General features: G+C 36.2%; 1 protein-coding gene across 2 annotated transcripts in view; it reads right to left on the bottom strand.

Annotated features, from left to right (window-relative positions):
• The window catches only part of ZDHHC20 (zDHHC palmitoyltransferase 20), a 104,600-nt gene that overhangs the window by 48,128 nt on the left and 37,717 nt on the right, over nucleotides 1-18,755 (bottom strand). For both annotated transcript variants that reach the window (XR_011967567.1, XM_072611710.1), the window contains exon 3: nucleotides 1,839-1,942. Coding sequence is in view for 1 of the 2 variants with exons in the window: in XM_072611710.1 (XP_072467811.1) it covers nucleotides 1,839-1,942 (104 nt within the window). In the remaining variant the exon portion in view is untranslated. The remainder of the gene's footprint in view (nucleotides 1-1,838; nucleotides 1,943-18,755) is intronic.

The following is an 18,755-nucleotide window of genomic DNA, read 5'->3' on the forward strand; positions in this document are numbered from 1 at the left end:
AATTTACATGGGTGGAGACCTATTCTGATAGGAAGTATCTATGTTATCTAGAGCATAAGTTCAATGCTATATTTCATTTTTTACTATGGCTCTTATTATTATATCATGTCTTTTTTAATTTTTCTCAGTGCTTTTCCATTTAAATTGCTACCTAATATTAGGACTGACAATCCAGTCTTTCATGTATTATCATAATATAATTCAAATTTTTAATCCATGTTATCTCTTATTTTAAGCACATTCTTCATATATATTATTAGATTTTGTTTTTTCATCTGACTCTTTATATTACAATCTGTAGTTCATTCAAAATTTATTCTTATAAAACAGAAATCCAGTTTATCTTCTATCATTCGTTTTCTCCAATTATTTATATATTTGTGGGCTCAATTTTTTAAAAAATCTTTGGGAACTGAAGAATAACATTTTCTAACTTAGCTTACATTCTACTATTCCTAATATTAATATATATACTTGAACTAACTTAGAGTAATTTCTGCTATCCTGAGTATTCTTTCATTTAACTTAAAGTCTCTACGGATAAAAATAAGAGATTTGCTTCAGGGGTATCTTTTTAAGCTTACCTTCGAGTTCATTCATTATAATAACCGACACATTAAATTTTACTTGTTGTGTATCTTTTTTAGATTATATAAGTAATCACAATTAAATTATTTAATTTTAATTGGATAAATATTATGTCATTGTATATTTTGGTACAATCTAGCTTAATTCCTGTATGACCTTGGTCAAATTACTTAATCTCTCTGAAACTCAATCAGTTTTCTCATGTGTCAAATGAGGAGGGTTGGGCTACTAGATATAGATTTTAGAATCCTTTCCGACTGTAATCTATGATTCCATGGTTCTTTAAATGAATATTTTTCTGTTTGTCATAGTTCAAGCCTAATTCATAATAATCCTGTTGGTTAATATAACTATAGATTAAAGGTTAGAAGGGACATTAGAAGTCATCTAGTCTACTGTCCTAAGTAGCAATGGATGGTACACTGGGACTACTGTCAAGAAAAAGGAAATTTAAATCTGGCCTCAGATACCTACTAGCTGCGTGACCCCGGGCTGACTTAAATCACTTCACCTTTGTTACCTCAGTTTCCTCCTCTGTAAAATGGGAACAATAAGAGCATTTAACACTTAGGATTGCTATGAGGATCAAATGAGATCATATTTGTAAGGGTGCTGAGCATACTGCCTAGAACATAGTAGGAGTTATATAAACGCTCAGTCCTTTCCCCACCTCTCTTTCCTTCCTTAGATGAAGAAAATGAGGCTCACAGGGATTAGGCAGAGACCTGGGTTCATATCTTACCTTTGACACTTATTAGTTCGCATAATCATGGACAGGTAACCTCCCTGTGTCCTTAGCTATGAAATGGGGATAATAATACCCACAACACTCACTTCATAGGACTTCTAAGTGAAACTTAACTTTATTGCTTAGAGAGCATATTGCTTAGAGAGCAAAGAACTAATCCTCATGTTCATCCCTACCTCTCTTAAAAAGTTACCCCTAAGCTTATTTGAAATTTAGGAAAATATTAGCACTATATTGTCCATACTTAAATCAACTTTTAAATAATATTATGCTGCTATAAAAGAAGCTAAAAAACACTTACTATACACATTAGTTTCTTTAACCAAATCACATGACTTTCAGAGTAGGCCCATAACTTAAATTTACAATATTAATCAAGCAACTTAATGAATTGAAACAGAGATCATGTGCACTGTACTATGCTTTATATAAATGCCACAGAAAGGAAAATAATTTCTCAGTCTGAATAAAGTTTATAGTTTTTAACCAAAATTAAATTTACCTCTTTGGAGGGGCAAACAGGAGGTGTAAAAATTGTCTTCCAATACGACCACATAAACAAGACAAACGACAGATGGAAAATCACAAGGTAGATAGCTGCCTTTCCTGGTAAATAAAAATAAATACAAATAAAGTTTCAGCGAGGTTAGGTAAAAATTGCAAAACATATAACATACGTGAAAGGCTTGGATAGTTTTCTATAAATAGATTAACATGTTTAATCCAGGTCACTGTAAATATCAATTACTCTTGACAGTTGTTAGGAATTCTACCAGAGGGGAATAAACATATAGGTTTTGATTTCATAAAACAACTGGCAAGGCTTTTTGGAATTAAACTTCTCAAGATGACTGATGACCCATGATTACCTTCACTCAATTTCATTTTAGCCTTATATCACAATCAAAAACATTTAAACCTAAGAGCAAAAATGGTTTAATTTATATTTCAGCATTGTCAAACATTCAACTTGTGGAATTACAAAATAAAAGCAAATGAGAAGCAATTGCAATCTTGTTGAAGCATCACAAAATGATCCATTATTTACACAGAAGGGATGATCAGAAAAGTTTCCATTTTTCATCCTCCTTTTCAACATTAGCCAAACAAGGAGTCCTACTATTCCTATTACCATTGTTGTTATTATTATTATTATCATACTCATGTTGAACTATTCGAACATCATGCTGTGACTTTTCTGACTGCTTTACTGCAATATCCTCTTTATGAATGTTAAATTCAAAATTATATCGAAGTAATCTTTTGTCATTCTCATTGAGAAAGGTCACACACATATACTATGTAATCTTAGCTAAACATTAGGCCTGCATTCAGTTTTGTTTTAAATGTATTCAGAATTAAAGCCTAGTCCAGGAGAAATATCAACAATCTCAGATATACAGATGATAACTCTCTGATGGCAGAAAGTAAAGAAGCCTCTTGAGGGTGAAAGAGGAGAGTATAAAAGCGAACATCAAAAAAACACAAAAACAAAAACTAAGATCATGGCTACTAGTCCCATCACTTCCTGACAAAGAGAAAGGAAAGAAATGGAAGCAGTGTCAGATTTTAAATTTTTGGGCTCAAAAAGGTCACTGTAGATAGTGACGGCAGCCATGAAATTAAAAGACATTTGTGCCTCAGAAGGAAAGTTACAGCAAATCTGGACAAAATAAAAAGCAGAGACATCACCTTGCTAACAAAGCTCCATATAGTCAAAGCCATGGTTTTTCTAGTAGCAATGTACAGCTGTGAGAATTGAACATAAGGAAAGCTGAGCACCAAAGAAGCAATCTTTCAAATTGTGGTACTGCAGAAGACTACCCCCCGCTACAATTTATTAATTAATTTATTTTTAATTTTCAACATTTATTGCCATTAATTTTAAATTTTCTCCCCCTCCCTCTCCAAGATGGCATGCAATGTGATATGGGCTCTACACACAGATTCCTATTAAACACATTTTCACAACAGTCATGTTGTATAGAAGAATTATAACAAATGGGAGAAACCATGAGAAAGAAAAAAAAGACAAAGCAAAAAAAAATTAGTCTGCTTTGCTCTATATCTCAACTCCATAGCTCTTTCCCTGGATATGGATGGCATTTTCCATCATGAGTCCTTTAACTGTTTTAGGTCCTTGCATCGCTGAGAAGGGCTAAGTCTATCAAAATCAGTCCTCACACGTTGTGGCTCTTTCTGTATACAGTGTTCTCTTGGTTCTGCTCACTTCACTCACAATCAGTTCATTTAAGTCTTTTCAGGTTTTTCTGAAGTCTTGTTCATCATTTCTTTTTCTTTTCTTTTCCCTGAAAGTTTGTTACCCTGTTTCATCATTTCTTATAGCACAATAGTATTCCATTACATTCATACACCACTTGTTCAGCCATTCCCCAATTGATGGGCATCCTCTTGATTTACAGTTCTTGGCCACCACAAAGAGAACTGCTATAAATATTTTTTGTATACATGGGTACTTTACCCATTTTTATGATCTCTTTGGGATACAGCCCTAGAAATGGTACTGCTGGTTCAAAGTGTATGCACATTTTTATAGCCCTTTCAGTCTAGTTCCAAATTGCTGTCCAGAATGATTGGATCAGCCTATAGCTCTACCTACAATGAATTAAGTGTTACAACTTTCCTGCATTTTTTCCAACATTTATCATTTTCCTGTTTTGTCATGTTAGCCAATCTGATAGGTGTGATGTGGTACCTCAGAGTTGTTTTGATTTGCATCTCTCTAATTAATAGTGATTTAGAGCTTTTTTCATGACTATAGATAGTTTTAATTTCTTCCTCTAAAAACTGCCTGTTCATATCCTTTCACCATTTATCAATGGGGGAATGATTTGTATTCTTATAAATCTGACTTAGTTTTCTATATATTTTAGAAATAAGGCCTTTATCATAGACACTAGATGTAAAAAATTCTTTCCCAGTTTTATGCTTCCCTCCTAATCCTGGTTGCATTGGGTTGTTTGTGAAAAACTTTTCAATTTAATGTAATCAAAATTATCCATTTTGCATTCCATAATGTTCTCTATCTCTTGTTTGGTCATAAATTCCTCCATTCTCCATAAATCTGACAGATAAACTATCCCTTGTTATCCAAGGGACTTTTGATAACAGGGATATCCAATCAGTCAATACTTAAAGAAATGAATTCAAACTATTCATTGAAAGGACAAATATTGAAGCTGGAGCTTTGACCACACAATGAGAAAAACAGGACTCACTGGAAAAGACTCTGATGTTGAGGAGGACTGAAGACAAGAAGGCAGAGGATGAGATGAAAAGACAGTGTCATAGAAGCAGCAAACAGGAACCTGGACAGACTTTGGGAGAGATTGGAGGACAAAAAAGGGCCTGGCCAGCCATAAGATTATAGTCACACATGACTAAATAACAATAACAATAACGATAGCCATGTTATGTCAATTTCTGAAACGTGTGTACTGCGCATGCTTGGAAGCTGTATGTATAGAATTCTGAAGAATTAGTCAAGATCAACTTGGAGGGAAATTAAGAGCAGTTAATGCTCAGAATTAACTGAAAAGGCATTTTGGAAGGAACCTTTCCTCTCTGCACAGAGAGCAGCTAAGTACAGACTATCAAACTTACAGGAACTTGGAGGGAGCAGGTGAGAAGAATATAAATAGCATAAAGGAAAGTCAAGTTTTAAAAGATATATTCATGGTTTATTACAGCAGTGAAAGTGACATGCAATATTCTCTAAATTATTCTTTAAATTATACGTTGACATGGAGCATTAGCAGGCAACCAATAAGTCAAAATTTATGAAGCTTCAACACACGTATATAAGATTTATTTTGGAAGTCAAATGAAACTTACAAGAAAATTTATTCATAAATTACTGTACTGATTACTGTACTGATAATTAAGTCTAAATGGTGACTAGTGCACATACACAAAATTAGTATCTTTTTGCATCCCTTCTTATTTTATTGTTGTTCAGTCATTTTGGTCATATTGGACTTTGATTCCATTTAGGGTTTCTTGGCAAAGTTACTGAAATGGGTTGCCCTTTTCTTTTCCAGGTCATTTTACAGTTGAGGAAACTGAGACAAACAGTATTAAGTGACTTGCCCAGGGTCATACATCTGGTGAGTGATTTGATCCTATGAAGATAAGTTTTCCTGATTCCGAGCCCAGTGCTTATAGCCACTGTGCCACCTAGTTCTTTAGTATTCATAATCAATTTAGTGACTCTATGGTGCCATATGTGTTTAATTACTCCTCACACACAGCCTGTCTCATACACTGAAAAAGAGAAGATCTTAGTAGTACTGTGGAGTCGAAAGAACACAAGACTAAAAGTTAAACCTGGAATGGAATCCCAACTACCCTACATCAGGCAAATTGATTAATCTAACTAAGCTTCAGTTCTTTCATTAACCAGGGAAGCTAGGAGGCAGTATACGGTACATGTTTAATAAATGGTTGTTGAATAACTGACCTATCCTTGGTAAAAGTTCATCATTCCACAGCAAAGAAAAACATATCCTTCTCTCTATCTCCTTCCTAGCTGTTGCTGGAGTTTACCCTCTCCAGCAGAACTTAGTCAAGTCGGGGTGCTCTCCCTCTAAAGTCCCTTGTATTTAACTACTCAGAGTGTATATCTGCGCCACACACACACACACACACACACACACACACACACACACACACACACACACTCTCTCTCTCTCTCTCTCTCTCTCTTTCTCTCTCTCTCTCTTTCTGTCTCTCTTGATATTTATGCTGTATATAGGGTGTCCCAAAAATCTTACTACAGTTTAAGACTATTACAGCAGGGGTGGGGAACCTGCAGCTTTGAGGTCACATAGAGGGCTCTCTAGGTCCTCAAGTGCAGCCCTTTGACTGAATCCAAACTTCATAGAATAAATTCCCTTAATAAAATGATTTGTTCTGTAAAACTTGAACTCATTAAAGTTTTGGGGGCACATGTATTTTATATGTATTTGTTGTTTCTTACCATTAGAATATAAGCTCATTTCAAGTAGAATTTGTTTCATTCTTTGAACTTGAATCCCAATGCCTAGCACAGTACCTGGCGCATATGAGGTGTTTAGCAAATATTTATATGATTGTGACATAGTATAGAGAACACCGTACTGGGTCTGGCGCAAGGAAGACCCAAGTTCAAACACTTACTACCTATGTGACTCTGGGCAGGTCCTTTAACCTTAGTTTTCTCAACTATAAGGTGGTGATAATAACAATTATCTACTACTGTGAGGATCAAATGTGATAATATTTGTAAAAAGTGCTTAGCACAGTACCCAGCACATAGTAGGTACCATGTAAATGCTTATTCCCTTTACTTTCCTTTTCACTTCTGGATATAACAATATATACTACCTGGATTATCTAATAAAACCTCTCATTTTCACTATATGACCAACCTATCTAATTTTCCAATTACATGTGGTCCCATTAATATCCAGTAGCAACCTTGCTGAAGGTGGTTCAGGTAGATGATCATTTCCCAGGTTAGTAAAATAAGGCTCAGGCTCAGAAAATTTAGTGCCTTACCCACAGTCAAACAGAATACTCATACCTTCATATATGCTCAGTTTTCATTCTGTAGCTTATTGCTCAGTTAGCGTAGCTGTCTGTTCATTACCTCCATAGTGCCTAGCACATAGGAGGTACTTAATCTTTTCTTACTGACCAGCTATTTTACTGATTTTGATAGCATCCTGTTCTTACATTTTTACTGTGATGTTGTATGGGCACCAATGGAGTAGACAGACTACTCTGTAGTCTTTGCTACAGGGTTGGCCTACATCCCCTTTTCCAGTCCTACAGTTCTAACAATATCTTTTACTCCATTTCTCATGTATACTGGCTTGGTTGGGTCTATTTTGCATTTTTCTCACATTCACCATAATTCCATCTATTGTTCTCTGAACAATCTGCAACTTTAATTCCTCTAAGACTATGGTAGCTCCAAATTAAGGCATAGTCCCTAGGAGGACTTAATTCACACCCACAGAGTAAACTCTATACTCCTTATCTCAGACCTAAAATTCTTCAAGTTCAACAAATTTTTTGGTGCTTGTTGGAAGGGTTCTACTATCTTTATCTTCACAATAAAACTGAAAGACTTTCTTTTGATAGGGTAGAAGAAATATTATATACAATATTGCTGTTTTGGGGTATATTATTATTGATTTAAAGACCCCATTCCAGTCCTTTCTATTTTCTCAGATTACCTAGAAAGAAGAGTACTTCCCTTGAACTTTGACATAATGATTCAATGGAGCTGTGCACTTCCTAAGATGGGTATCTCCTCCATTTATACAGATCATGACGTATAACTGTATTCTCATCTTTATGAGTCCATATTTTCCCATATATCTTCCCACATAAGATGTATTCAACGTGCTAGGTCTTTTTACATTTCAAGCATACTAAAATCCTGTCACCAGTCCACTTGCCCCACCCTCCCCATCCCATCACAGATTTTTCCTATGTTATCCTTGAAGCCACATTCTAAATGTAAGTCATCACTGGAAATATGCTGAAACCTACTTCCTTGGAGACTGTAGTATTCCAAGATTTGCAATGATAAAGCATCACTGAGAGAATATGGGTATTTGAAAGATAGGTCGTAGTACTAGGGAGCAACTTTGGATCATTAAAAGTTGTATGTATAACTACCCAAATGCACTCTAATAAAGCAAAGTCATGCCATAAATGTCAAAGCAAAAAAAATTTGTTGTATTTTGGTTACAGGAATTATAGCTCTTTAATGCTAAGACTCACTTATCTTTTCTACATTGCAAGGCTAGGGAAAATAGGAACATTTGGCTTATTACCTACTGGACACAGAAAAAATGGATCTGAGCTATGGATCCACACCACGGATAGGTATCAAGTCATCTATCCATACCCAACGTAGGAAAAAAAGAAGATAACATGCAAGCCAGTTTTGCGATGCCTTCATGGCTGGTTTATCCTGGTTATATAAATCCATCCTTGAGAAATAGTCACAATTTGGGAAACTGGAGGAAATGAAGAATAGACAGGGCTCTGATAAACTTGTAGGAGCTGAGATAGAGTGATCTAGACTTTCACCCTCTTATTTCTGTGGTGTGATTGCTTGTGGCTCTCCCATCAGACTTCTGGAGAAGACAATCAAAGAGCTCACGAGGCTTGCTAGTACTTCTCTCCTTCCCATATCTTATGTTCTATAGGCAGATGCTCTATGGAGGCTGAGGATGGGTTGTTGTCCTTTGTTCTCAAAGAGGACCAAAATGATATCATTATGTTAGTCAAGTTACAGTGCATCCGACTATGCTAATCAGACCAATAAGAATTCAAAATGCTCTACCACAGGTAGGACACAAATGGTCCATGTGAACATTCAGAGTGGGTTATCTAAATATGGGCAACTCGTGTTCTTTTTGAGCTGTTTTAATTCTGCTCATAAAGCACAGCTCTTTCTCTGATGAGGAAATGCCATGATGGGCAGTCCTGTGTCAATGTTTCCCATGCAATACAATAGATTCCAAAGTTCTTAAGGGAGACCTCAAGAGTGTCTGACCACCGTGTGAACACTTGCCCAGTGTGAGTTCACCATAACAACATGGCCAATCCATCATAGTTGTGCTCTCTGCAGAAGAGGCAGAGGATTAAAAAGTAAATCTAAGTAGGGATGAGTGTAGATGATAGGCCATGAAAAGGTGGCCAAGTAACCACTTAATTTGGTACTCCAAAATAGAGCTCAATGCCACATCAGCAGTAAATATTATCTAGCAGTGGGCTGGCATATTGAGGGCATTTAGATTTACTGTTGTATTATTATAGTATTTGAGCAGCAGTGTGATATGTACCCAAGATCTCAGTCATGATGGAGCATGACTTAGAAGATAAGTGCTTTTTTATTTATCTAATTTTTTTTATTACTAATTTAGTATTCATCTGCCCAAAGCTAAAGTAGAGAAAAAGTACAGCCCTGATATACTTTGAAAAAAAGCACTACAAGTAAGATCTATTTTTCAGCCAATGAATTTTTCAATGCCACAGTAATAAAATGGAATCTTTCAATTCTCCAAAGTGAAGATTCCATTCCAATACTTCAATATTTGAAATTAATTTAAACTTTTATCTGCATTTACATTTTTGTTCAAATAATTTTTTACAAGTCCCATTTTGTTACAGATCCTTTAAGAAATTTCTTTGCATACTCTCAAGCTACTTAGAGCAATAAAAAATAAACAAGTATTTTACAACAAATCAAATGCTACCTAGCTCAGAATTAAAGCCACTAAACAGTTAAATAAGAAGGGAGAAATAAAAGACTACATAAAGTGGGAAAGTATCCCATGGTGGTTGAAGGGGGAAAAAAGTTAGGGATAGGGGAGGTGAAGAATTTTTATTTTTAGTAGTATGGTATCTCTGTCTCTCTTTCTTCTCTTTTACCCTCCCTTTCCTGAGTATCATGAACAGAGAAGAAGGAAAAGCTCTATGAAATAGTTTAAAGGCAAACTATGGTCTTCCACATGATTTGTTTGAATAGCCTAGACAACGAACAGATAAGGCTAAAGTTTTCAACATGCAAGGAAAAAGAATATGGAGTACAAGAAGTTGTACTAGAACTAAGAAATGTCTGGAGTTTAAGCATACATGGGAAGAAGACCCTGAGTACACTTCCAGAACATGGTGGCAGCAATGTTGTTTGGACCATGTCATTTGAACCTATTAGCAGATCAACTTAGAACCTGAAATATGCAATCCCAAACCACGCTATAAGGATTCCAGCAGAGGACTAGTTATTCTGAATGATACAATGATTGCATTAACACTGAGGGTGAGAAGTCAATTCACAGACATAATCATGGTACAACTGAGATGAATATGAAAGTGGGAGCTAGCTGAGCTAGCAGATATTGGGCTAGGGGTCTCTAAACTTTCAACAATTCCACAGCAACCCTTACATGAAAATTGTTCTTCCAGCTAGAGGAGCACCTAAAAACCAACAGACAGTTGGAAACTGATGCCCATGTGAAATCCAGAGAGAAGTATCAACTCAATTCAATTCAACATTTATTATATGTCTACTAGACGGCTCAATGAATTGCTACATTGAATTGAACCAACTAGATCCTTCCATTTGGACTCCACCTGTAGGAACAATTTTCAAGTCGGGTTTGCTATGGGATTACTTAAGGTTCTGATATCCTTAAGCCCACTATGTTGCTAGTTCCAGTTTTAGTAAGCTTTTTAACTGTGCCAGTTATTTCAGTGGACTGTCTTCTAACCTTCACTCTTTTGAAACCAATATCCTACTGATGGGGTGATTATGTGATTGTGCTTGGACCAATTCCAAGATCACATTTCTCCCTAGCTTCAAAACACTATCCCTGATAGTTTTCCCCCCAGTCCAAGGATACTATGGCTAGCAAAAACTCATGAGTGGGCCCCAGTAAGACAAACTACCTTTTCCCCATAATTACTCATGAGTGGGCCCCAGTAAAACAATCTTTACCCATCACAAGAACAAGCTGACCTCTGAAGAAATTCTCTTGTAAAAACAGGACTATTTTGTAACTACAAAATTATCATGTATTCATTCCCAAAGTTATATTCAACCCAGAGGTTAAGCTATACACACCAACTCTCAAAGCTATTTTGCTACAGATGTAACAGACCAAAAATACACCCCTGAGAAACCCCTTCTCTTGGTTTACAGTAGAGAATGATGCTTGTGACCAAAGTTGTAAGTTATCACCTAATTAGTATACCTGTCAGATAATCTACTACTCTTCCTATATAAGCTTTAGCATCATTCCTGTTAAGTTGCAAGTTCCTTAAGGAGCACTGCCCGCCATATTGGCATTCCAATAAACCTTTGCTACCTTGACTTAAAGAAGGCTTGAGTCTGTGAATTCATTCCAGATGACCCTCTCCTGTACGCTGGTCCTTGAGGGGGTCCCTTGAAACCCTTAAACTGCATCACTACTACAGTTTCTATTTTAGGTGACAGGAAAGAAAGAAAAATTAAACAAGAAAGAGACTCTGCCTTCACATTTTATAATCTTGTGGGAGATATAGTATACATCCTAGAGCGTGATAAAAGCACAAGAGAGTTGTAAAATGCTAACTAAAATCTGAGGAATGAAAGCTAATTTCCTGCTTGGGAGACTGAGCAATTCAGATAGCAGACAATCTGAACTGGAATTCAGGACCAGAATTGGTGGTAGGCACTCTCCAATGAATGGGAGAATGACTTCTACCTAAGATTTTAATAACCACTACTTGGTTAGTGGGATTCAATTTCCCCTTGCTAAAAATAAAAAGCTTATGGTGAGAATTCCTGAAAATAAACAGGAAGTCATAAGGGGAGAATTTCAGCCCGGATGGAAATATACGTAGAAAAAAAAATCTGGCCAGGAAGTATTAGAGATTTGGCTGTTGAATAAGCTTTATTGCAGAAGGATTACGAAAAGTTTAGGCAAAAAGGAGGACAAAGGCAAACAAAATTACAGAGGTCCATTAAAGGAAGCACATTAAAATAACTTTAAAAGATTTCCTTTCTTATGTGAGAAATGTTCCTCTTTTCTACTTCTACTTAGGGAAGCTTGTCATTGTCATGGGTCTCTCTGAAGATTCAAAAAAAATTAGTTGAAGTCAGAAATTTTCTTTTAGTAGGAAGAAAGTACAGGCAGATTTCAAGGAAACTAATTTAATTTAAATTTAGTCATAACAAAAAAAAGTCTTTTTAGATTTGTAAAATGACAGACAGACTTTTACTGCTTTGGGCATTCAATTCAAGAATCACTGAACTATGAGAAAGACATTGAAACATGATGACGATTATTTAGAGATAAGTAAAAACAATCTTTTCCCTTAAGGAACTTACAATTTAGTAGAGGAGATAAAATGTACATATTATAATACAATATATAAGAATAATGGCAGGTAACCAAGTACTTTAGAGAAGCCCAAGCAGATATGTAGAAAAGACAATTATCTTTGCACAAGATCACAGAATTTGAGTGTTGGATGGGACCTCAGTGGCAATCTAGTTCATACATTGGCTTTTCCAAAGGAAGTATTACCCCACACACCTGCACTGTAAAAGCATGGTTTGTTGGGAATCAAGATCAACAGCCTGGATCTTAAGCAGGAGATGTAGCTTACATTCACTGAATGACAGAATTTGGACCTGGATCCCTTACTATAACTCCTTCATTTGAGAGATGAGAAAACTTGAAGTCCAAAAAGGTTAAGAGACTTGTATAAGAAAATAACAGCTGAGACTTAAACCAACTTTTCCAACTACAGATCCAGGAAAAGAGACCTAAGTTTCTAGTCAAAAAAGGGGGATTATAAACCTTATAAAAATAATATCCAAGGGAAATGCACAAAGATGATTAAAAATAATAACTACTATTTATATAATACCTACCATATGCCAGGCACTTTGCTAAGTGCTTTACAAATATCTAATTTACTTGATTGTTACAGCCATCCTGGAAGGTAGGTGCTATTATTATACCCATTTTACAGATTAAGAAACTGAAACAAACAGAGGTTAAGATACTTGCCCAGGGTTTCAGAGCTACTGAGTGTCTAATCCTAGATTTGAAGTCATGTCTTTATGACTACAGGTCCAGATCCACCATCCCACCTAAGCTGCTTAGCAGGGAGGAATTAAAAGCAGTATATGAGAAATTTCAATCTGAATGCTCCAAAGAAATTGTAGTTGATAGCTGTTCTGAGCCAGTCAGATTGGTTTAGGCTTGGTATTAGAATGAAATGAGGTACTTGTAGACCACATAATATTTTGCAAATGGAAGTTTACTCAATAACAACATAGCAGTTATAACACTGGTTCATTTGGATACAGTTCTTGTTTCTTTATCAAGACATGACTTTAGATTCACTGTCCCTCATGGCAGTAGGAAGCCCATCAGATCTGACCTATGCTGGGCTTTTTACGGCTTAAATAAGCAGGCGGCTGTGTCAGTAGTTCAAGTTTTAGTCTAGGATGGACAATTAAGCTTCAAGGATGGTTTCTTGGGAAAAACTAGTCTACATGGAGCAGAGAGGTGGCACAATGGACCACGTCATAGGCATTATTAAAAGGAGAGAAAGAAGAAAGAGGGTCCTCTGGGATGATAAAAATGTTCACTTGGGACCCAGAAATATGATATGATGTGATATAAAGGAATTTATAAGTCTCTTATTAAGATTCTCAACATTAGAGCAAAGAACATTGAGACTAAAACAAAAACCAAAACCCAGTACAGTACAACAGTACAAAGAAACTATTTCCATGACGAAAGATGCATTTGGGAAGTAATGGGCCTTCCCCAAGAACTTTTAGTGGTCTAATTGAGGAGGGAGGGAGAGAAGGGGGGGGAGGGAGGGAGAGGGGGAGAGAGAGAGACAGACAGACAGACAGACACAGACAGACAGACAGACAGACACTTTGAAAACAGCTATGAATGAGACATCTACAATCTCAATTATTTCTAGATTTGCTGGGAGCAAATTTTCAGATCAGAGAATGAGAAGACAAATTTCCAGCAAAGGCTGCTGAATGCCTAGTCTTTAAATTTTAAATGGACTAAGAGAGGAGATCGAGTAGACTTCTAGCAGAAGTCTGGGAGATGAGAGAAGGGGCAAAGAGGGGTAGGAATAAGAGAGACAGAAAGAAGAGGGAGAGACAGAAGGGCTGAAGATTAAGGACTAAAAAGCCCTGGAAAGTTAATGGTCAATTTCTTCCAAGTTGTGAGATATTTCAAGGATGACATTTTGCCCAGGGCAGATATTTGGGAGAGCAATGAAGTCAAAATTTCATGCACTTCTGAACCTCTTTAACTTAGCCCATTTTATGTGCCTACTACACTTAGGAACAGAGCAACCATCAATAAAAACAATCAAATAAACAGACAATACCGAGAGTTAAAATCTTACTTATCCCAAACCCGGTTTTTTATGTGGCAGAATGGAAACCAATTAAATAAACAAAGAAATTATTTTGTTTTGAATCTCCTCACAGACTTGCTGAAGTTGAACCATTTATGGCCTTTTTCCTTCCTTCCTTCTTTTATAGTTATAATAGTCAACATACATACAGTTGAAGTACCGCTGATTTTCCTCTGTATCACCTTGTATGTTATTCTATATTTCTTTCAGTGCTTTGTGGGGAGACCAGCACTTGAACACATTTTGAAAGTCAGCAATTTCTCCTGGCAGATATGTATAATAAAATAAAGAAAGGAAAACTGAATGAAGGCAAGTCCCTAAATAATTCAACAACCCCTTTTTTTCTTGTTCCTAGGTTTATCTGCATGCTGATTTGGAAGCCAGTTGCTGACCCAGTTCCCATATAGTTCCTATGGGGTAATGCAGGAGTCTCTAAAAATGGGTTTGGAGACAGACTGACCATCAAATATCTTACAAGAGTGAAAAGGAATTTTCTAAATCCAAATTGAATAATTGGATAAGTAAAAAAAAACAGCCAAAAGAATTAACAATCTCACCCTGGGACTTCTGCTGAAGTATATTTGTCGATCCAAAATTTATATATATATACAATACAAATTTATATACAATGTACTCTACAATTTATATAAAAACTATATTTGTCATATCCTAGGATTTCTAGGGGGGAAAGGGGTACCTGGCTGAACAAAGTAGCTCACTGCCCTAAGCAAAGCACTAAAGAGCCTTAGAGTTCTCCCATAGAGGCACTAAACCCTGATAGTATCCCTCACTACCTGTTGTATCAGGGTGGGGAACCTGTGGCCTCTTCTAGGTCCTTGAGTGTGGCCTTTTGACTAAGTCTAGGTTTTATAGAACAAATTTATTTTATTAAGGGGATCAGTTCTGTGAAGTATGGATTCAGTTCCTCACTCTTGTCAGCTTTCCTTTTATCACTTCTTCTGGCCACCATGTGACTCCTGTCAGTTATACAGTTATACCCTAACAATGGTAGAAAAGAATGGTAGGTAGCCTTGAAGAGACTGATGGGTTGAAGCCCAGCAAATGGCAGAGAACAGCTCAGCAGCCATGAGACCAGTAGCAAATACAATGAGATGGACAGAAGATGTCAGTGGCTGCAAGGCTGGAGCTGTGAGTTGCCTTGGCCACAATTATCCCTAGATGAATGTTCTCCATGTATGTTCCCTGAGACAGAAGTAAAATTAAGTCAGCTAAACCATGGACATGTAGCAGAGATGGCAAGAGTATTCAAGAAACAGAAGCTGCTGGTTATAAAAGTTACAGTAATTAAAATTGCACAGCTAGGTAACCCTGAGATAATGTCCTCTATTTTGTTCTGTTAATATCCTAAAGCCTCTTCAGACAATTTACTGTCTTCTGGTCTGCAGTATTTTCAGGTGTTTAAAACAATGTAATCACCTAGAATAATTTTGATTGTTATAAGATACTTGATTTTGTCTACCTATCAGGGTTCTTCTGGATCAGATTCTCTCCTAACAGGAAGAAACTAATTGCTAGGGTGAAAATGATGTAAACCACAGTGAACAAAATACACTACTTATTAAAATCTGTGACAAAGGAGAGAAAAGCCAGGTAAAAATCCAACATTCACCCTAGATTTTGGGAAAGTAATTTCAAAGATTCCATAAGAATGCTAGGTAGGATCACATGAACTAAAATACTATAAAAGTGAGACCAAGACTGGGCTGACAGTTTAAATATTCAAAGGGAGCCATTGCAATAAGAAAAAAAAAATGAAAGCAGTGTAAAGATGCAGAGAAGATTCAAGGAAAGAACAGAAAAAAAATGGGTGAAAGTTAGGAGTAAAAAAAAACTTTCTAACAACGAGAGCTATACAGAAGTGGCATGAGCCACCTTATAAAATAGAGGGCTCATCCTCAGCAGAGGTCTTGAAACAGAGGCTAGATGACCACTTATCAGATAAGTTATAGAAGATAATCTTTTTCATATAGGCTGGACAAGATGGCTGCTGGGGTATCTTTCAACTCTGAAATTCTATGGTTTTGTGTAAGTGTAGTTTTGACTAGAAGGAAAAGACTCATCCTAATTTACATCTGTTATTATATTCTGCCTGCTAAGAGATCCAAACAAAATATTTTTATTCTGACAAGCAGTGTAACATTAACAAGCAACTATTATTAATATTATTAATATCCCAAACACTTAGAAAAAAATCACAGCCCTAATGACCAAAAAAAGGCTATGGAGAATAGTGTGTGTATGTCCATCTTTTGTCGCCAAAGAAGACCATGCCATCAGAGAAATAATGACATGACCTGCACTTGACTTTGTTTTGAGTGAGGGAGGGCTGTGCAGGTCACCAGCCTCACTTCTCCAGAGACATCTGAATCCAGTGACCAGATATTCATCAGGATGACTGGAAGATGACCCAGGATGAGGCATTTGGGGTTAAGTGATTTGCCCAAGGTCACACAGCAAGTGAGTGTCAAGTGTCTGAGGTGACATTTGAACTCAGGTCCTCCTGACTCTTGCACTGGTGTTCTATCCAATGCACCACCTATCTGCCCAGAATAATCATAACTGTGAATGTGAATAGGATGAGCTTGCTCATAAAATGGAAGCAGACAGCAAAACGGATTAGAAACTAGAATTAAATAATATATTGTTTTCAGGAGACACACTTGAACCCAAAATACAAAGAATTAATAATAAGGGGCTGGAGCAGAAACTCTTCTTTGCCAACACAGAAAAGCTGCTATAAATGTTTTTGCATGTATAGGTCCTTGTTTTTCAATCTCTTTGGGGTACAGACCTAGTAGTGTTATTACTGGATCAAAGGGTATGCATAGTTTTGTATCCCTCTGGGCATAACTCCAAATCGTTCTCCAGAATAGTTGAAGCAGTTCACAATTCCACCAATAATAGTGTATCTATCTTCCCTCCTCCCCAGCAACCCTTGTCATTAGATGTGAAGTGATACCTCACAGTTGTTTTAATTTGTATTTCTTTAATCAGTAGTAATGTAGAGCATTTTTTAAATATGACTATAGATAAGCTTTGGTTTATTCTTCTGAAGACTGTTTGTTCATCCCTTGATCATTTATCAGCTGGAGAATGGCTTATTTTTATAAATTTGACTCACTTCTCTATTTATTTGAGGAACAAGGCCATTTTCAGAGAAAATACCGTAAAAATTTTTGATATTACTTCGTTGTCTGTGGAACCATTTAGCAAAATGTAATTTCCCTCATCATCTCTTTTAATTAGGTCTGTTTTTGCTTTTGTCTAAGATCAAGATTGCCACTCATGGAGAATATGTATCTATGAACTTATTTGTACTTTCAAATATCCCCCAAATCCTTATGAAAATAATCTGTATGTGAATTGAGGGTATGGTTGGTGAAGGCATTAGAGAAGATGCAGAAAGAAATATACATTTTTGGATATGACAAATGTAGGAATTTGTTTTGTTTGACTACACATATTTGTTACAGGAGTTTTATAGGTTTTTTTTCAATAGAGAGGGAAGTTGGGAGGAAAAAATGGAAACGGTGAGCCTTCCTCCCCAAAACGAGAACAGAAGGCCAGAAGAAATCAAATATGAGAATAGCTTTAAAAGTTATATTTTGAATTTATGATATATTTAAAAAGAAAATTTCTACATAATAGATTTAGTTTCAAGTATAATCCTTTCATGTTCTACAATGCATGCTGAAATGATCATTTTATTAGATGTTTCTTAAGTTTAGAATAAAAAACAATGGGAAAAAAATAAATGTAAGAGAAGGGAACAAACAGACCTTAGCAAATAATTCCATAGCAGATCATCATTCCATAGCAGTTACAAGTAACTGAAATTTACAAATAAAAGAGCCCACTGGTATGTTTGTTGATTATAATAAAAGCATCTGACTCAGTAAAGCAAAATGCTGTCAGTCTCTCAATGTGTCTTATGCATATGTCAAGGAATTATATGCACAACTGCTTGAAAGATTTAAGGGAGAAAACTTGGTTCAATGACCCTCTAGTTTGCTATTGTCACTGTACAGAGAAGACAAATTTCCTATAGACCCTGAGATCCTCCAGATGCTTTTTTGTGGGTAACATTATACTGACTGAATTGAACTCTAGAATACTTCCGACCCTCCTAAATGAAATCCAGTCACTCAAAGGAGGTTGGCCTATCATACAGGAAAATCCAAGTGCATGAAGATTGCCTATTACCTAGATTATGATATGCAATTAAAGGGACAACCCATAGAACTGGTCTATCAATACATATACTTTGGACAGACAGTAAAATGGATGATGAACTAGGTTCAGAATTGAATAGGAGGAGAAATGAATCACAAGATCATAGATTTATCAGTGGGAAGGGACCTCAAAGACCCTCAAATTAATTTGATAGATAAGGAAGCTGGACCCCTGGAGTGACATGTTCAAAGTCATA

The sequence above is a fragment of the Notamacropus eugenii genome, chromosome 5 (assembly GCF_028372415.1).
Source record: "Notamacropus eugenii isolate mMacEug1 chromosome 5, mMacEug1.pri_v2, whole genome shotgun sequence".
In the NCBI taxonomy this organism is placed as follows: domain Eukaryota; kingdom Metazoa; phylum Chordata; class Mammalia; order Diprotodontia; family Macropodidae; genus Notamacropus; species Notamacropus eugenii.